General features: G+C 43.2%; 1 protein-coding gene across 1 annotated transcript in view; it reads left to right on the forward strand.

The window, feature by feature from the left end:
- Nucleotides 1-21,073, forward strand: part of DNAH5 (dynein axonemal heavy chain 5) — a 166,767-nt gene that overhangs the window by 102,771 nt on the left and 42,923 nt on the right. The window contains exons 48-59 of the mRNA XM_077933359.1: nt 1,232-1,354; nt 1,968-2,181; nt 2,533-2,756; nt 4,152-4,350; nt 9,626-9,798; nt 10,971-11,101; nt 11,924-12,077; nt 13,920-14,187; nt 16,871-17,102; nt 18,457-18,571; nt 18,783-18,959; nt 19,135-19,338. Of these exons, the coding sequence (XP_077789485.1) occupies nt 1,232-1,354; nt 1,968-2,181; nt 2,533-2,756; nt 4,152-4,350; nt 9,626-9,798; nt 10,971-11,101; nt 11,924-12,077; nt 13,920-14,187; nt 16,871-17,102; nt 18,457-18,571; nt 18,783-18,959; nt 19,135-19,338 (2,214 nt within the window). The remainder of the gene's footprint in view (nt 1-1,231; nt 1,355-1,967; nt 2,182-2,532; nt 2,757-4,151; nt 4,351-9,625; nt 9,799-10,970; nt 11,102-11,923; nt 12,078-13,919; nt 14,188-16,870; nt 17,103-18,456; nt 18,572-18,782; nt 18,960-19,134; nt 19,339-21,073) is intronic.

Here is a 21,073-nt window from a genome sequence, read left to right on the forward strand (position 1 = left end):
AAGGTCGATGGTTCGAATCCCCGCATTGCTCTGTCCCAGCTCCTGCCACCTAGCAGTTCGAAAGCACATCAAAGTGCGAGTAGATAAATAGGTACCACTTTGGCGGGAAGGTAAACAGCATTTCCATGTGCTGCTCTGGTTTCAACAGAAGCAGCTTAGTCATGCTGGCCACATTATCCGGAAAAACTGTCTGCAGACAAACGTCGGCTCCCTCGGAGCGCCGCAACCCCAGAGTCTTTCGCAACTCGACTTAACTGTCAGGGGTCATTTGCTTGACCTTGACCTTTTTAAATAGGATACAAGCCATAAAAGTGTTGCAGGAACCATAACATTGAAACCAGGGAGGAAAAAAATCAAGCGTGGATAAACCCTGAATTAAATGGGCTTTAGTCTCGGGAAAGTGTTTAAAGGATTGCAATCTTCAGGTGCAATTCTATACAGTGGTAGCTCAGTTTACAAACTTAAACCGTTCCGGAGGTCTGTTCTTACATCAAAGCATTCTTAAACTGAGGTGCATGCTTTCCCTAATGAGGCCTCCTGCCGCCGGTGTTCGTCTTCCATTCATCTTCCGGGGCAAAGTTCACTAACCGGAACACCTACTTCTGGTTTTGCAGAGTTTGTTGTCCGAAGCATTCATTAACAGGACTGTTCGTAGACCTATACAGTGGTACCTCTGGTTACGAACTCAATTAATTCCGGAGGTCCATTCTTAACCTCAAACCGTTCTTAACCTGAGGTACCACTTTAGCTAATGGGTCCTCTTGCTGCCGCCGCGACCCAAAGTATTTGTAACCCAAGGTGTTTGTAACCCAAGGTACCACTGTATTTGAGTTATACCAGTTGAGGAGATACATCAGCAGGATGACCAAAATGGAGCAGAGTCGTGGGCGAGATGGGGTTGGCATAGGGAGGAGACACTTACATCATATCCAGTTCTCACCCAAACCATGGTCACTCTCCCACCCATGATGTACCATTGCACGGGTCCCGTTGGCTTTAGCGGCAGTGGGAGAAGGTGGATTTTCCCCTAGTATAGTAGTAGCATTTCCCCCCCCCCCACCTCTCTTAGGATTTTGCATGGTATACGATACTCAAATAAAGCACAGCTATTGGAAAACCTCAACGTGTTGTGTGTGCTATCTGCATTCGCCTTCACATTCCTTCATACCTGTCATTTTAAAGGCTTGGGGAGATGCTTAGATTTTTGCAAACATGCATGTTCTTTTTCCAGCGCACAATTGAAAGTTATGTGGACAAACGCATGGGAACAACTTATGGTCCTCCGGCAGGAAAGAAAATGACAGTCTTCATTGATGATGTGAATATGCCTGTAATCAATGAATGGGGAGACCAGGTCAGCTTAAATGAATAGGATATTTCTTTTACACAATTCAGTGCATTGATCTGAATCAGTAGTCCTTATGAAGATGATCATATTTTACCAAGATTTTTTATTTATAACGGAAAATGTATCCAATGTTGCTTCAAAGCAATTCCTCTTAAATTGACAGAGAACATTGCCTGATTTTATTTGGAATGACAAAAATCCTAGGTTAGTTTTAGTTATCCTACAAAGACCTAAAGGGGAAGGAATAATAGTGTTCTGACACAATCAAATATGCTCATGCTACGATTTCATTCTTATGTAAATACACCATATTACTGCATGAGGCAATATAGGAATAAAAATATATGAGATGAGTTAATTTATTAAAGGAGCTCTGCAAATCTGAAAAACTTAGAAGTTCACTTACAGTGTAACCCTAACCAAGTCCGCTCAGAAGTAAGTCCTATTGAATTCAAAGGGTCAGTGGGAACAGGATCACAGCCTGTTTGTTTATTCAATGCCAAAGTTTTGACTGATTGGTTGCCTGAATTTATATCCCACCCTTCTTCCCAAAGGAGCCCAACTTAGGAGCAAAACCAAAGCACAAAACGTTATAAAACGCTTCCCATTTTTCCCACAGGTCACCAATGAGATAGTTAGGCAACTGATGGAGCACAATGGTTTTTATAACCTGGAGAAGCCTGGAGAGTTCACCAACATTGTGGACATCCAGTTCTTGGCTGCCATGATTCATCCCGGTGGCGGACGCAATGACATCCCTCAGAGACTGAAGAGGCAATTCTCTGTTTTTAATTGCACTCTGCCTTCTAATTCGTCCATCGACAAGATCTTTGGTAATGTGGAGAGCTTTTAAACTCTGTTGTTCGTACTGTAGATGCTACTTAAGTTTTCTTTACACTTGATGAAGAGTTTTAAGAGACTGCCAACCTTGAGAATTTGCTTCCCTTGTTTATATGAGCAGGGAACCCCAGAGTATTATTTCTTCCTTAGGCTTTGTATTTACCTGTAGCAGGTGTGGCCTTGAGTCTCCTGGAGGCATTTGCTTTGCAGGTTTTTTGTGTGCAATTCATCCACTCTCTAGTTTTGCCGTTCTGTCGCCTGAATTGCATCAGTTGAAGGTGGCATGGGGCTCTGAGATGCATGGTTTCTCTCTCTCTCCAAACTATCATGTTTGGGTTCTCCAGGTGTGATTGGAGTAGGACATTACTGCAGCCAGAGAGGCTTTATGGAGGAGGTGAGAGCTACAGTCTCCAAGCTGGTGCCGTTGACCCGCAAGCTGTGGCAAATGACTAAGATCAAGATGCTGCCGACGCCTGCCAAATTTCATTATGTGTTTAATCTCCGAGACCTTTCCAGGATTTGGCAAGGGATGCTGAATACCACCTCAGAAGTAATCAATGAATCAAATGTAAGTAGTGCGTGTGGTGCCTTCACATACCGCGGATTGGCATCCTGATTTATTTGAGATGCTTCAGGTTTTTTTGCACTTTGGGGATACTTTGATGGTGAACAAAGTACAGTAGGAACCAGAGAAGCAGCCCTGTTCAGTAAACTGAACACTGGTTTACATTCACAAATGATAAAATACAATGGTACCTCGGGTTACATACACTTCAGGGTACATACGCTTCAGGTTACAGACTCCGCTAACCCAGAAATAGTACCTCGAGTTAAGAACTTTACCTCAGGATGAGAACAGGAATTGTGCGCCGGCGGCAGTGGGAGGCCCCAGTAGCTAAAGTGGTACCTCAGGTTTAGAACAGTTTCAGGTTAAGAACGAACCTCCGGAATGAATTAAGTATGTAACCAGAGGTACCACTGTAAAAGGAAGAAGACCCTGCTGAGTTCCAAAGGTTTACTCTTGGAAGGTTGGGTTTTCCCCCTGCAGTACAACTGATTATGGTTTCCATGATTTTTGGAAGGCCAGGGCTGCAGCTGGAAGGAATGTTTATGGAGCCTGGTGGCCATGCTCCCCCCTCCCCAACCCATGTTCAATAAGGGCAATGTTTCCTGCCTCCAAGTCTTTTCTACATCACCAATTAAACTGCAGTCATGTACTTGGGAAGAAGAAGACAACCATCAAGCAGTATTGGTACCCAAAACGTTAGATTAAATAAAGAAGCAGCTTAAAATAGGAGGTAAAGAAGACAAATAAGGTTGTGTGTGTGTGTGTTTGTGTGTGTGTGAGAATTTCCCCCTTCTGATTCTAGTCAAAGATGGCATCCTATCCCTGGCCTTTGACACTTCCTATGTGTTTTTTTGACACACCGTATTTCTCCAACTGATAACTGTTTTGACTGATTGTAATACACTATTGTATCTTCCCACGGCTGTAACCTACCCTGGGAGCGTATGATGAAGGGTGAGAAAGTCTGCTCAAATTCCTTTTTTTCTTAAGCACAGGTGCTAAGAAAAGTTTTTCTATGTAAGTCCATTCACCAAGGAACGGATCACTGTTGCGTTAAACCCTTGATGGCCAATTAGCAAATTAACATGGGTTGATCGTCAGGGGATGCCCTTAGGTGAACATTATGCACCTGCAAATCAGGTCTTACTCAGTTGTTACCACTTTGTGATGTTTTTATTGTAATGATCTGCATGTTCTAGTAGACCATATCCGTGTGTGTGTGTGTTTGTGTGTGTGTGTGTGTGTGTGTGAGAGAGAGAGAGAGAGAGAGAGAGAGAGAAAGAGAGAGAGAGATTGTTTTTTAAAGAGAGATCTGGATTCTGGAAAAAAATAAACCTAATCGGAAGCAAAAAGGAACATTCAGTTTTTCTTTTCTCCTTTTTTATCTCTGGACAGGTGCTCATAAAACTGTGGAAGCATGAATGTAAGCGTGTTATCGCTGACCGCTTCACAACTCCTGAGGATGTCACTTGGTTTGATCTGGCACTGGCAAAACTTGTTGAAGGGGAACTTGGCAGTGATAAAAAGACCCTGGTGGACCTTGGCACGGATACATACTTTGTGGATTTCTTAAGAGATGCCCCTGAAGCTACAGGTAAAAATCTAAACTGAAAACCATCTGTCTGACATAAGGAAAATGAAGGGGTCATAGACAGGGGATGTCTACAAGATGTCCAGTTTGGAAAGACATGGTATCTTGAGAGCAAACGGGGAAATAATAAAATCATAATATTTACAATGTATAATATTGCCTTGATAACTAGGCACTGTGTTGTGATTCTAAGGATGCTTTAGTTGTTTTCCCATTCTTGGCACTGCCAGCTCAGAGTGAGCACAAAAGTGAAGCACTGGGCTGCTGGAGTCAACTAATGTGTTGGTGCAAACAACACACTAGTCTGTCTTGTCACACTACAGAAAGTAGCTTTTGCTACTTAGGTGTAGGTACCAGAGTATAAAGAAGCATGCATAGGCTAGAACTCTATTCAATATAGTTGTTAACAAGGATGGGGGAGAGATTTGGTTGTTTGAATTTTAATGACAATCTGCCGAATTCACGTTTTCCCAAATAATACGAGACACAGCCATCTGTCAAATGTATACCTCTGAATGTTGCAATGGAGTTCTCCAATTCAACACAGGAATGAGTCCATCATCATAAGCATCAGGCAAAATTACATACAAAAATGTGCACATTAGGAGAAAGGATGGCTTCAAAACCAATGTGGAAACAACAACAACAAAAAATGTGGAAATTATTATTTCCACATAGGTTGTGGTTGTGGTTGTTATATTTATATTTGTATTATATTATATTATATTATATTATATTATATTATATTATATTATATTATATTATATTATATTATATTATATTATATTATATTATATTATATTATATTATATTATATTATATTATATTATTATATTATATTATATTATATTATATTATATTATATTATATTATATTATATTATATTATTATGTTATATTTGTTATATTTATGTGCCACTCATCTGACTATGGGGGACGCGGGTGGCGCTTTGGGTAAAAGCCTCAGCGCCTAGGGCTTGCCGATCGAAAGGTCGGCGGTTCGAATCCCCGCGGCGGGGTGCGCTCCCGTTGTTCGGTCCCAGCGCCTGCCAACCTAGCAGTTCGAAAGCACTCCCGGGTGCAAGTAGATAAATAGGGACCGCTTACTGGCGGGAAGGTAAACGGCGTTTCCGTGTGCGGCTCTGGCTCGCCAGAGCAGCGATGTCACGCTGGCCACGTGACCTGGAAGTGTCTCCGGACAGCGCTGGCCCCCGGCCTCTTGAGTGAGATGGGCGCACAACCCTAGAGTCTGTCAATACTGGCCCGTATGGGCAGGGGTACCTTTACCTTTACATCTGACTATGTTGTCCCAGCCACAGTGTGCGGCTTCTAACAAAATATTTAAAACACAATAAAACATCAGCAATTAAAAACTTCCCTGAACACGGCTGCCTTCAGATGTCTTCTAAAAGTCAAATAGTTGCTTATCTATTTGACATCCGATGGGAGGGTGTTCTACAGGCAGGGCACCACTACTGAGAAGGCCCTCTGCCTGGTTCCCTGTAACCTCACTTCTTGCAACGAGGGAACTGCCAGAAGGCTCTCAGTGCTGAATCTCAGTGTCCGGGCTGAACGATGGGGGTGGAGACACTCCTTCAGGTGTACTGGGCTGCGGACGTTTAGGGCTTTAAAGGTCAGCAGCAACACTTTGAATGTGGCGAATTGAACTCAAGACTGGGGGGCGGGGGCGGGGAATGAGAAACTGAAAGAATCTGAAACTGGCACATTTCATCCACCCCTCATTGTTCTTCACAAAAATGCTTTCTATGGAAAAAGGATGTGATTTTCGTTCTTTTTCCTCAAAAGAAACATATTTTATTTCAAAATAGGTGTGGAGAAGGAAAAATCTGTAAAAGGTAAGCTGCAGGTGCCTGAGTCAGCTGGAATTTAGAAATTTGTCTAGAATTTCTTTTTTTTAAGGGCTTGAGTTCTGTATCCAGCTGTGCATGTTTAGTTTCATAGAAGTCGGTGCATCTTAAGCATGTCTAATATGTTCAGAGACGGTGGGCTTGAGTTATCACTATCACTATTTGCTTTGAAACAACTGTAGCTTAAACAGGGAATAACTTAAGCACATAGCATGTTTGGGCTTACACAACCTTCATCTTGACGGCTGATAAGGGCAGAGCTGTATTTAAGGATTGCTATCCTGTTCAGCGGGGACGCGGGTGGCGCTGTGGGTTAAAGCCTCAGCGTCTAGGGTTTGCCGATCGAAAAGGTCGGCGGTTCGAATCCCCGCGGCGGGGTGCGCTCCCGCTGCTCAGTCCTAGCGCCTGCCAACCTAGCAGTTCGAAAGCACCCCCGGGTGCAAGTAGATAAATAGGGACCGCTTACTAGCGGGAAGGTAAACGGCGTTCCGTGTGCTGCGCTGGCTCGCCAGATGCAGCTTGTCACGCTGGCCACGTGACCCGGAAGTGTCTGCGGACAGCGCTGGCCCCCGGCCTATAGAGTGAGATGGGCGCACAACCCTAGAGTCTGTCAAGACTGGCCCGTATGGGCAGGGGTACCTTTACCTTTACCTTTTTATCCTGTTCAGCAGATGTAAATACTTCAGCTTCGTAATTGAGCTTTCTCCATATAGGGAAAGGTAACAGCTTCAAAAATTTGCCTCAATGAATAATAACATTTAAGAAGAAGAAAAACTACACAAACCCCTATAAACTGCGAAGTATTCATAGGATGGCATTTTTATAGGACCTTTCCTATGGTGGAGGAATAAAACCAGAAATTCTGTAATCTGCATAATTTCACACTACAGTGGAACCTTGTTTCTCGAACTTAATCCATTCCGGGAGTCCATTCGACTCCTGAATCCATTTGAAAACCAATGTGGGGCTTCTGATTGGCTGCAGGAGCTGTGGTGGATGTTCAACTTCAAAAAAAAAAAAAAAAAAAAAAGTTCAAAAACACTTACTTCCTGGTTTTCGGCATTCGGGAGCCAAAACATACAAGCGCCAAGGCGTTTGAGAACCAAGGTACGACTACCGACATTTTTAGAAGCTGTTTTAAATAATGGCATGAAATCCTTGATTCAGCTTTTGAGATGAATTTATTGTGTACAATTAGCAGCAGGTAGAGCCCTGCATTTGCATGTTTCAATAGCTACTAACTGTGGGATTTTACTTCCGTTGACTGTTAATGGGAAAATGCAGCACCTGCTTTCATATACATGAGTTTCTGCTAAAAGTAGTGAGCTTTGGCATGCAAGCAATGCACAGCATGTAGAGAAATGTTTCTTGCAGAGCAGTACTCTTTGGAATTTGTACATTATGCTTGGGGAGAGAGGCTTCCTTCTTCCTCCTCTTGCAGCATCCTGGTTGCTCCGCATTGCTTCAAGTGCTGAGTAGCTCCTTACATGAAGCAGCCAAAGTCGTTGGCACTGAAAGAATTAGGAGCAGATGAAGTGGGAAGGGAATTAGCCACTTCTTCCTTGGGGAAGTGAAGTGCAGGAACGTGGCTTGAATACCAGCAAAACAATAGCTCACTTTTAAATCTTCAAAAATGGTTCAGTCTCGTTTGTTTAAAATGTCTTTTGCAGGAGTGGCAAAACTTCACACTTCACAAAAGCGATTTTTTATTTTTGTTTTAGATCAGACGTTGTTGCTCTCTCCTTAAAGACTCTACTGATTCTTCTCCAATTGCAGCAAGTCGCCCACAGCAATCTATTGCTGCCCTGGGCTCCTTTAATGATAAAAATCTTTTTCCTAGTCCGACTGGCCCGTACGGGCAGGGGTACCTTTACCTTTACCTTTACCCTCACTGCTTCAGTAACCAAGGTAGCCTGTAGTTTATTCCTTCACTCGACCAACTTGCCTTTTATTTCCCAGTACCATGTCTCAGAAATTCCAAAACTGTGTGCTGGGACGCACTATTATTCTGTAAAAGAACTGGGAGCACCTTCACACATATAGCCAATTTGAAACGTGATAGAATAATCTGGAATGGCAGTGTCTGAGCTAGCCAAAACAACACATGACCAGTTTTGGGGCATCAAGCCACAGAAACCATGTCTGTGACTTGCAATGAAAACCATGTCTTTATTAACAAATATTTGAGAAGATGTACTCTATCACATACGAAAAGCCTCTCTGTAATTGTCTCTGCTGTCAGAAAACTACCCCATCCAGTATCTTTTTAGCTTTTTGACTTGCTTGTGTATAAAATGCAATTATCTCTTGAAATGAATGAATAAAAAACTATCTGAAAGAGCACATTTTAAGCTTTATCCTGATACAAAACAAGCTGAATTTACATACAATTAAACATTTACTGTGACATTTTTCAAAAGAATTTTTTGTTTAAAAAGATAAAAACCAATGCTTAAGCGCTAATATTTTTCCTTGGGGGGATTTTAAATACCACATGTCTAAATTAAACTTTTACTGTACACTTTTCTGCATATTTTAGTGTATAAAGCTAATCCTAATTCCTGCCCCAAAGGGGGAAAAATACATCTATATGCATATTATTCTGTTGGATGGTTGCATAAATTAATAATAAATAATATCACAAGCATGATGCCCTGAGTTTATATCAATGTTTATAGAAGTAATTAGAATAACTAAATTATTTGAGCCAATTTTAGTGAGAAAAATGCATTTTACACAAATGTTTACCAGCAGCTATAAAAAGTTGAACTAAGCTATTCAAATATTGCAATTAATTAAAAATACAAAGTTTATTATTATTATTATTATTCCCGAAATGACATAAAGCACACGGTCCTTCTGAGTTGAATAAATCGTTGCAAGCACAGAAATAAGTGCACATGTTTCTGCGATACAGTAAAGCATAACAGCCATGATTCAGCTAAACTGAAGTATTTTGCACCCCTATTGACTTCAAGGAGAAAGTTAAGTATTTAACAGTGCAACTGTATACATGCCTTCTCAAAAGTAAGTCCCACTGACTTCATTGTGGTTTACTCCCAGGTAAGTGGGTATAGAATTGTGGCCTACATCTCTCTTCATTTAAAGATCCTGAATTGGACATTTTATCCCAAATCAAATCTAGTTAATTTGTTTTATCAGGCACTTTAAATGTTCATTGAAACAGTCTCTACAATCACCACTCTTATTATTTCTATTACTGTTACTTTTGTTTCCACCACTATTCATAAACAGGTGGTTCTGTTTAGACTAGTAGTCTCTTTCTCAATTCCTCATGGGCAAGGGAAGACATTACAATTAGGACACCCAAGAGCAGAGCAGTACGTTTTTTAAAAATATTGCCCCTTCTCCTTGATATGAACTTGTCATTTATTTATTTTTTGATCACAGGAGAGGAGCCGGATGAAACAGAAGTTGACATGCCTAAAATCTATGAACCCATTGCCTCGTTTGAGCACCTGAAGGAACGTTTGAACATGTTCTTACAAATATACAACGAGAGTGTCCGTGGGACAGGAATGGACTTGGTGTTTTTTGAAGATGCGATGATTCATTTAGTGAAGGTACCAATGACCGTGACGATCCATTTCACCTCAGAAATTCTTAATCCTGAAAATGTTAAGCGAACTAGGCTAGTCTCACATCTACAAACTCTGAAGTTGCTTCAAACAGAAAGAGTAAAAAGGTTATAGACTCTTTTAGATTAAGCCTTTAAAGGGTAAAGGGACCCCTGACCATTAGGTCCATTCGTGGCCGACTCTGGGGTTGCGGCGCTCATCTCACCTTATTGGCCAAGGGAGCCGGTGTACAGCTTCCGGGTCATGTGGCCAGCATGACTAAGCCGCTTCTGGCAAACCAGAGCAGCGCATGGAAACGCCGTTTACCTTCCTGCCAGAGCGGTACCTATTTATCTACTTGCACTTTGACATGCTTTTGAACTGCTAGGTTGGCAGGAGCAGGGACCGAGCAACGGGAGCTCACCCCGTCGCGGGGATTCGAACTGCCGACCTTCTGATTGGCAAGCCCTAGGCTCTGTGGTTTAACCCACAGCGCCACCCACGTCCCTTAGATTAAGCCCTTAGAGTTCCATATTTAAATGGTGTAGGTCATCCTCCACGGCTTCCAGATGTTTTTGACTTTTTTTTACTACAGGTCCCATTTCCCCCTAGCCAGTGTGGCCAATGGTCAAGGTTGATGGAAGTTGTAGCCCAAAACATCTGGAGGACACCAGGTTGGGGGAAGTCTGAAGAGCCGGCAGTGAGAGGGTGGGTGGTAGAAACTTATTGGAGGCAGAGCTGTATGATATCTAAGCTAGTCTGCTGCCCTTAGGTATGGAAGACACTGTCCCATTGCAAGTGTTAATTTGAAATTCAGCTGCCAGTCCATTCATGAAATGGAAGGGGAGCCGTCTTGTCCTTTGCCTCAGGCGGCAAAATTTATTGGACAGCTCTGGAGATTAGGTTTAAGGGTCAAGGCAAGGCCTCTGGGATCTGCAATTGCAGGAAAATAATAATAATAATAAATTTATTATTTATACCACGCCCATCTGGCTGGGTTTCCCCAGCCACTCTGGGCGGCTTCCAACAGAATATTAAAATACAATAATCTATTAAACATTAAAAGCTTCCCTAAACAGGGCTACCTTCAGATGTCTTCTGAAACCATCGCAGAAGCCTGACTAGTATCTTGTGATTAGAACTATGTACCTCACCACCAATCTTGTGGTGTATTGCAGATCTCTCGAGTCATTCGGACTCCTCGTGGAAATGCTCTGCTTGTCGGAGTTGGCGGGTCTGGAAAGCAGAGCTTGACTAAGCTGGCATCATTCATAGCTGGCTACGATATGTTCCAGATCACATTAACAAGGTAGGCTGTCGAACAAAAACGTGGTTTGAGCATTTAGAATGAAAGAGCATGCATTTGGCTCATACGGAACTTGTTCTCCCTGGCATGGGTCTTGATCAGATCTTCCTTTTTTAAAAAAAAAGAAAGAAAAAAGTTTGATGCAAAGAAAAATGCCATGCCTGTTCAGGATATCACCTAAAGTTTTAACTTGTAAAAATCAAAACAAGGAAAAATGACTGGTGCCCCAACCCCTTTTCTCAGAAAGTCCTACCCCCCCACATTTAGAGAGAGAGAGAGAGAGAGAGAGAGAGAGAGAGAGAGAGAGATTTTATACCACTTTTTTCTAACTTAAAGGTTTGTGATGTTTCTTAACGAATCTAAAGGTTTGCCGAGGTATGCATGCATGAGGCCCGCTCGTATGACAAAGGTTTCCACCGAAGCATATTCCTTCTTTTCCCCTCAACTGTCCGCTGCAGACAGCAAGATGACTAACCTAGTTTTTGACAGACGATGATGTGGAACAGAAAATCCAGTTGACTCACAAGTCATGCGCATTTAACTTGTGAAATCACAGCTTTACACACTTGGCCTATTCTGCACACTTGGGATTCTGCAGATCCTTACCAAGGAAGAGGTTCAACTGAGCTGAATTGCACTTACTTTTAAGTGAAGAGGCATAGGATTGTACTGTGTAGCTCAAAAAACAACAGCCAATAAAAGAAGAATAAACTTGGCAAAAAAAAGCCATGTTTGCTGGGATGCTCCTCTCCTTGCATGGATTTTTCCATTGGCACAGCCAGGGAGCTTCGTTTACCAATGCCCTTGTTTTTTCTCTTTCCAAAGGTCTTATAACACATCCAACCTAATGGAAGATTTGAAGCATCTGTATAGGACTGCAGGACAGCAAGGAAAAGGCATCAGCTTCATCTTTACAGATAATGAGATAAAGGATGAGGCTTTCTTGGAGTACATGAACAATGTCCTGTCTTCCGGAGAGGTATGATGTTGTTGTTGTTGTTTAGTCGTTTAGTCATGACCAGCTCTTCATGACCCCATGGACCAGAGCACGCCAGGCACTCCTGTCTTCCACTGCCTCCCACAGTTTACTCAAACTCATTCTGGTAGCTTCAAGAACACTATCCAACCATCTCGTCGTCTGTCGTCTTTTTCTCCTTGTGCCCTCCATCTTTCCCAACATCAGGGTCTTTTCCAGGGAGTCTTCTCTTCTCATGAGGTGGTCAAAGTATTGGAGTCTCAGCTTCAGGGTCTGTCCTTCCAGTGAGCACTCAGGGCTGATTTCCTTAAGAATGGATGCGTTTGATCTTCTTGCAGTCCATGGGACTCTCAAGAGTCTCCTCCAGCACCATAATTCAAAAGCATCAATTCTTCGGCGATCAGCCTTCTTTACGGTCCAGCTCTCACTTCCATACATCACTACTGGGAAAACCATGGCTTTAAGTATACGGACCTTTGTTGGCAAGGTGATGTTTCTGCTTTTTAAGATGCTGTCTAGGTTTGTCATTGCTTTTCTCCCAAGAAGCAGGTGTCTTCTAATTTCGTGGCTGCTGTCACCATCTGCAGTGATCATGGAGCCCAAGAAAGTAAAATCTCTCACTGCCTCCATTTCTTCCCCTTCTATTTGCCAGGAGGTGATGGGACCAGTGGCCATGATCTTAGTTTTTTTGATGTTGAGCTTCAAACCATATTTTGCACTCTCCTCTTTCACCCTCATTAAAAGGTTCTTTAATTCCTCCTCACTTTCTGCCATCAAGGTTGTGTCATCTGCATATCTGAGGTTGTTCCAGCAATCTTAATTCCAGCTAGGGAGTACAATATTCTTCCCCAAATCCACACACCCCTGCTGCTTTTTCGTTAGTTGCTCCTTCCTTCTGCCCTTGGTGACCAAACAGCCAAGAATGGGACTTGCAGAGGGAATGCTTCTGAATGATAGTGGGATTAGATGCTTTGCTTAAAGTTAGGGCAAGATGCTTTAATGGCAGATTAACCCATTAAGAAGCATTCGTATGTACACATACGAGGAAATCATCTCCGCTGAGCACAATGGAACCTACGTCTGAGTAAAAGTGCAAAGCTGTAAAGCTTTAGGCAGTTAATTAGGGGGGTGCAGTTTTAATCAGTGGGAGCAAATCCTAATTGGTGGGACACACACATTTGTTTGTTGACGATATTTTGGTTCTTAGAATCCTAGAACTGTAGAGTTGGAAAGGGACTCTGAGAATCATCTAGTCCAAGCCTCTGAAATGCAGGAATGTGCAGCTGTCACGTATAGGGACCTGCAACCTTGACATTATCAGCACCATGATCTCACCAGCTGATCTGTTAGTGTGTTGAAATAACAGCAAGTGAAAAATAAAATTAAAGGTGGCATTCTAACCATTAGTACTCTGTCTCCAGTATCTCAAAAAGACACCTCTGTTGATTTTTTTTGGCAATACAGTCATACCTGGGGTTAAATATGCTTCAGGTTGAGCGTTTTCAGGTTGCGCTCCGCGGCGACCTGGAAGCAACGGAATGGGTTACTTCCGGGTTTCGCCACTCGCGCATGCGCAGACGGTCAAAATGATGTCACGCGCATGCGCAGAAGCGGTGAATTGCGACCCGCGCACACGCAGACATGCAGGTGCGGGTTGCATTCTGCTCAGGATGCAAACAGGGCTTCGGAACGGATCCTGTTCACATCCAGAGGTACTACTGTATATGAATTAATTGCTGATAAGTTAAAAATCAGATGCATAATCAACTGACAGTTCCATAATCTTCTAGTAGCTTGCTGTAATTGAAATACAGCAGTATTAAAAATATATATTTTCACCCTAAGGTTTCCAACTTGTTTGCCCGTGATGAAATAGATGAAATCACTGGTGATCTCATACCTGTGATGAAGAAGGAGCACCCACGCCGGCCTCCGACCAACGAGAACTTGTATGATTATTTCATGACTCGCGTGCGTCAGAACCTGCACGTAGTTCTTTGCTTTTCGCCAGTGGGTGAAAAATTCCGGAACCGAGCTCTGAAGTTCCCTGCGCTGATTTCTGGTTGCACTATAGACTGGTTCAGCCGCTGGCCGAAAGATGCTCTGGTTGCAGGTGAGTCTTAATGATTTGCCGATTTGCCGTAGATCAGATGCAATGGATCAGAGGATGAGCAAACTCTCAGTGTTGTAGTCCAACTCCCGTCTGCCCCAGAAAGCATGGCCCATGGTCAGGGATGATGGGACCTATAGTCCAAAATGTCCAGAGGGCTGCAGGTTCGCCATCTTCAATAGATGATAGATAATGGCTTCAGCAGTAGAAGGATTGTCCCTCTAGCAAATTGAACTCACTTTGGATCTGGTTCTCCTCCTGGAAATGAGGTTGGAATCTCCTTGGTGGCATAATTTTTGAAAAATCGTGCCAAAATTTGATAGGATACCAAGGAACTTCTCTCACTGCATATAAAAAGTTGATTATGTCAGCGTTTGTCCTCAAAAACATATGTAAAAGTTGATATTTTTTACATAGCTCACTAGGTTCTGGAAATGTTTGGGATGATTCAGCGTGTCCTTAAAACACCTTTTCTAAAAATCCTCTAAGTAATCCTGCATAAAACTGCTGCTTTTAATATTTTGTTTACGTATCCCAGTAGGTTTCTGGGCACAATTCTAAGTGTTGGTGCTGACCTTTAAAGCCCTAAATCAGGGGTAGGCAACCTAAGGCCCGTGGGCCGGATGCGGCCCAATCGCCTTCTCAATTCGGCCCACGGATGGTCCGGGAATCTGCATGTTTTTACATGAGGAGAATGTGTCCTTTTATTTAAAATGCATCTCTAGGTTATTTGTGGGGCATAGGAATTAGTTCATTTCCCCCAAAAAAATATAGTCCGGCCCACCACATGGTCTGAGGGACAGTGGACCGGCCCACGGCTGAAAACAGTTGCTGACCCCTGCCCTAAATGGCCTCAGCCCAGTAAACCTGAAGGAGTGTCTCCACCCCCATCATTCAGCCCAGACACTTAGGTCCAGCTCCGAGGGCCTTCTGGCAGTTCCCTCACTGTGAGAAGCAAGGTTACAGGGAACCAGGCAGAGGGCCTTCTCAGTAGTGGCGCCCGCCCTGTGGAGCTCCCTCCCATCAGATGTCAAGGAGATAATGACTTTTAGAAGACATCTGAAGTCAGCCCTGTTTAAGGAAGCTTTAAATATTTGATGAATTATAGTATTTTAATATTTTGCTGGAAGCTGCCCTTAGGTGCTGGGGAAACCCAGCCAGATGGGTGGAGTATGTATGTATGTATGTATGTATGTATGTATGTATAAATAAATAAATAAATATTATTATTTATTAAAATGTGAGAGGGCAGTCTGCATATTAGTGAATGAGAGAGCATTTATAAAACCTATTGCACATTTTAGTTTCTTTCTTAAAAGAAGTGCCTTGATGTGAGAAATGCAAATGCCAGGAATAATGTAGCCCACTTACCTGTTCTCTCAGCACAGGGATTCCTAATCCCATCAAGACAAGAATACCAGCATAACTACCCAATAATTACAAAAAGAGGATTACCCAGCAGTGAAAAGAGATAAGCGCTAAGATGATTTCACTTCTGGGAGGATAACCAGAGAGGCCTGTGACACGCAAATTTTAAAAAGCCAGAAATAAGAACTTATAAAATTGAAAATCAGCAACAAGCAAGCATTGCCCAAACAAGTGCAGCAATTAAAAATTGTGATTTCTGTGGGCACACTGTTCAGTTATTTGGAGTGGCATGGCTGTCATTGGGTTAAAATTATTGATGTTGCAAAGTTGCGCGTATATCGTATCCGTGAATTACTGCTGGTGGGAAGTTAGAAATGCATTGTAGTGCCTGAGCAAAAGTAGGCCTTGTGAGGAAACAGAGACTTGCATGTTGGGCCCAGCTCTCATGAGGCCAGGAATGACAGTTGACAAGGAGAGGAGAGATCCAAGAGAGTAGGGAACAATCTAGGAAAACTTTCAGGATTAACCAGGTTGGAGGAAGAGGAGGAGTTGGCTTGGTTATCCATGTCTTCTTCACAGTTCGTTTCTGGAGCGAGCTCAATGGTGGCTGAAGTGAAATTAAGGGGGAAGCCCCTGAGGCAATTTCTCTGTAGCATTAAACCTATAAATCAGGGGGTAAGAGAGCCAGTATGGTGTAGTGGTTAAGAGCAGTGGACTCATAATCTGGTGAACCGGGTTCACGTCCCCGCTCCTCCACATGCAGCTGCTGGGTGACCTTGGGCTAGTCACACTTCTCTGAAGTCTCTCAGCCCCACTCACCTCAGACTGTTTGTTGTGGGGAAGGAAGGGAAAGGAGATTGTTAGCTGCTTTGAGACTCCTTAGGGTAGTGATAAAGCGGGATATCAAATCCAAACTCCTCCCCTCCTCCTCCTCCTCCTCCTCCTCCTCCTCCTCCTCCTCCTCCTCTTCTTCTTCTTCCTCTTCTTCATCTATACTTGGCCCTTTGAATTTTCTCCAGGCCACTCCCCACTGTTTTCTCACTCTGAGCATGTTTTGGGTGCCTGAAATGTTTTCGTGAACTCTGACAATGCTTCTTGCTTGTCAAGATGGGGGATTCAGAGGGGAATGAGAGTGCCTTTACAAGCTGGCCTACAGTCCAAAGGTAACGTTAACCTTTGTTGCTCCACCCACTTTTGCCCTTGTGAGCATCCGACCCTAAATGTCTGCCTGGAAGTGAATGTGGCTCAAAAACGTTCCACATCTCTGAGGTTTCTTCTGTACATAAACGAAGGAAACTCTTTTCCTTTCCCCTTCCAGTGTCTGAACATTTCTTGTCCTCCTACGAAGTTGACTGCACCGACGAGATCAAAAGTGAGATGGTGCAGTGCATGGGCTCCTTCCAGGATGGAGTTGCTGAGAAGTGTGTTGACTACTTCCAGAGATACCGCCGGTCTACACACGTGACCCCCAAATCTTATCTGTCTTTTATTCAGGGGTATAAAGCGATATACAAGGAGAAACATGCTGAAGTGCAAACATTGGCCAACAGGTGAAGAGTTTGCTTCGATATTTCCCCCTTCATTTACTCTTCTCTAAATATTTTTACACGTTAGCCAGTATTCTCAGTGTGACTTCTCGTTGGACTACTCTGAATTCTCACATTCGGGGCCAATCCAGAGAGTCAGGTGAAATGTACCTAAGAGTGTACATGGTTTGACTGACTGTGCATTGCTCTGGGTGTCTTCTAGATGAAATATTGTAAATGTCAATAATAGTTACATTCGGCCACAGTTGCTATATGTTGCAGTGTTAATGTGTGTTAGCGGCGATGGGGCTGAATTGGTGAGTAATGCCGTACATTGCATGTCAAGGTCCCCAAGCCACCCCTCAAATAACTCACAACTCACACATAATTTTTGTTTAAGGTTTTTGGCATAATTTTGGCCACAACTTTATTAAAATACATAGCTCTGAGTGGTTGCTTAGGCATTGGTTAAGACTATCTGTCACCCCCGCCTGGGGACAGAACTGACATCCGAACTCCGTCGAATGCCAGTAAGGGAAAACAATATTGGAGAGCAAAGGAGCTGAGTCACAGGCCCTCAGCGCTCACCCGTATGCTTCCTGGGCCTTGCCGGCCCTAGCCCCTCTCCAGGGATTTGGATGAAATCGTGGCAAGCCCCTGGATTCCTTTAACGGAATTCCCTTCTGCAGCAGCATTGGAGGGGCAGGCACAGCCAATCCTTACCCCTCCTCCAACCAATTGATAACCAATGCCTAACCGCCAACCTTACAAGTTGTGACGATTTGCTACGCAGTAAGCAAAAACCAAATGGCCCAGCCAATCGGCCAGATGGACAAAATTCCTACCGGGCCCCTGCCCCAAGGCAGACGACCCCATGACAGGCATAGCAAGGTCAAGCAAAATCTCCAAACTGAGGGCGGGTGGGCGGGTGATCCGGCTCATGCAGCGAAAGAGAAAGCACCAAGCTGCGTTCTGAGAATTTAAACCATTCGGTCCCTCCCACCAAGTTTGCAACAAGTGAATTCCCCCAGCAACACAGCCAACCAATTAAATGCCAGGGTGATATTTTATTACCCTACCTAGCAACAGAGGGGTGACTCAGCGGACCCCACCGCAACCCGTGCTCTCATTTAAGGAGAACACGCTTTGTCAAAGAAAGGTGGTTTGTGTCTCTGCCTTCCACCCCTTGGTGAGCTGCTAACAGATGCATTAGTTGAAAAAATATATATCATAAATACTTTGTTTTCAAGAACTGTGAAATTTGATTGAGACTTCTGTTCAGTTCACCTAATCCAGGTTTGAAAGATACTTGCGCCTTTTGGGGACTTCAATCCTGCTGGAATTTTTTTGTTTTTAATTGATGTACGTTAAAATACAGGATGAATACTGGACTGGAGAAGCTGAAAGAGGCCTCTGAATCAGTAGCTGCTCTGAGCAAAGAGCTGGAAGCCAAAGAGAAAGAGCTGCAGGTTGCCAATGAAAAAGCCGATATGGTAAGGCCAGCTTTGATTTTCATGCTTTAGCAGAAAGAAAGGCCCATACGAAGAGGAGTCATGGTGATCTTGTTGCTTGTTTATTGAAAAATGAATTAAAAGAAAAACCCTTAAAGAAAATTAAATATTTTGCCCAGGAAACATTTCTATTGTAATAGCAAAGATCTCTTACATTTGCTTTCTTTCTGTTGGCGTTTGGTTTCCTCAATAGGTGTTAAAAGAAGTCACTGTAAAAGCGCAGGCTGCTGAAAAGGTGAAGGCGGAAGTACAGAAAGTGAAAGACAAAGCCCAGGCTATTGTCGACAGCATTTCGGCAGACAAGGGTGTCGCTGAGGAAAAACTAGAGGCCGCCAAGCCTGCCTTAGAAGAGGCTGAGGCTGCTTTGCAGGTTAGTGCAGGACAAGTGGAAAGTGTTAGCTATTTGTGATAAAATGGATGCCTTACACAAGACTTGAAGATAAATCTTCACTTGTCAGGAAAAGATCTGTCGGTGAGGATTCAGTGATAGATGGTTCAGATGTCAAACTGCACCTCCTAATTCTGTGCTGTTTTCAATACCCCAGACTATCAAGCCTGCAGACATTGCCACTGTCCGTACTTTGGGTCGACCACCTCATCTTATCATGCGCATCATGGATTGTGTGTTGCTGCTGTTCCAGAGGAGGGTAAACTCTGTCAAAATTGACCAGGAGAAAAACTGCACCTTTCCCTCCTGGCAGGAGTCTTTGAAGCTGATGACAGCAGGGAACTTCTTACAGAACCTGCAGGTGTGTCAAAAGCCTTGATGCGATCAGAAACAGAGACAGTGCGTGTGGGCCTGATGCATCAGAACAAAACATATTCAGCAAATTTTTGAAGACCAAACACTATATATATTCTTTTTCTTCTTCATAGCCGAGTAAGATTGTCTTCCATAAACACAGTTTTAACAATGAGTCCGTAAGTGACTGTGGAGGCCAATTCTGGATCCACACGTCCTTCCACAGTGGGGACATAGGCTTACGGGTTGGAGTTGATCATGGTGAGGGTTTGCCAAGTGTGCCTTCCTCTTAGCACATTTCTCCCTTGCGTCCTGAGTTTGAGTGTCTTCAAAGCCCATGACACCTTTGGTAAAGGCTGTTCTCCAACTGGAGCGCTCACAGGCCAGTGTTTCCCAGTTGTCAGTGTTTATACTACATTTTTTTTTAGATTTGCCTTGAGACAACTGGAAGACAAATCTAGCCTCCCAAAGAATTTCCCATCTGTCCCTCAGCAGAATACCTTCTCCCAAACCTATTTAAAGCATTTTTACCTGCTTCTCAGGTCTAAAAAAGAGCCACACATCTGTAGATCACCTGATGTTGCATGATGTTGGGTAACAACTTCAAAGGAGCATGCTGTCAGCTGATTGGTGCTTACATTGAGCCTGGCTATGTCCATTGGTAGATGCTGTTCGAAAACAAAGTGAACTGACAAATGGGCACCTACAAATGGACAATTTCAAAGGGGCTCACTGTCACTGCCAATCAGCTGATTTATGCTGTCAGCTAACTCTGCTTGCCAAGAAACTATCAGAAGCACACTTTCAGCTCTTGATTCTTTCCAACCATAGAGATCCCTCAGCACTGAGGTGTATGTGTGTTAGAGACGTGGAATTTTATGCATACACTTGCCTACTTTAACATGCCACTATCTCATGTGAAAGGACTGTTCCATTCCCAGTAAACGTGTGGAGGATTTTGCCCCCAATTAATTCCTCCAGAAGTACTGTTAAAAACTAGGGGCCTGATTAAGATTCATGAAAACAAACAATCCCCAGTTCCAGGACTGGCCATGGTTTATTAAATTGGAATTCCCCTGAAGACCGTATATGTGGAAAATTAAATAGCCCAGATTTTATTAATGCAGGCAGCAATGTTACCGAAATAGTAGCTTGCGTTGACATAAAACAAGGTGTAAAATTCAGATTACAAAAGTGTAAAATTCAAGAACATAAGATGCAATGCAGAACAGGAGTAATTGTATTGCAAGTGCAATAAAAGGAAACAGCCTTAGGATGATTCAGGAGGCCAATTAGACACTTGGCCGAAATGGAAAACTGTGTTTACAAGAACAGCATGGACTTGCTAGGGAAGAAAGGAGATACGAAGGCATCACCCAGGGTAATTCAATGGAGGTTTGGCAGGAGAAAAACAGGACCTAGGACTGATTTAGAAGTAGCAACACTCTTGTGTGTAGGTATTTATAGGATTATTCAAATCACCATCTACATCACACTAAAAGAAGTGATGAACTTAGTGACTGCTAAATCAGGATTTCTCCTCCCAGCAATTACAAAAGCATGACCTTAAGGAGGATATGTTATTGACTGACTGCATGTAGAACTTAAATAAAAGTACGCAGGGGGAGAGCCTATTTAGCAAAACAGTTTCACAAGATGGTGATATGATGAATGAGGCATATTTGGCGCAGCTTTTAAAATAGCCTTTAGTGACCCTTGAGATACTGTTCTAAAATCAATAG

Source organism: Podarcis muralis, chromosome 8 (assembly GCF_964188315.1).
Source record: "Podarcis muralis chromosome 8, rPodMur119.hap1.1, whole genome shotgun sequence".
In the NCBI taxonomy this organism is placed as follows: domain Eukaryota; kingdom Metazoa; phylum Chordata; class Lepidosauria; order Squamata; family Lacertidae; genus Podarcis; species Podarcis muralis.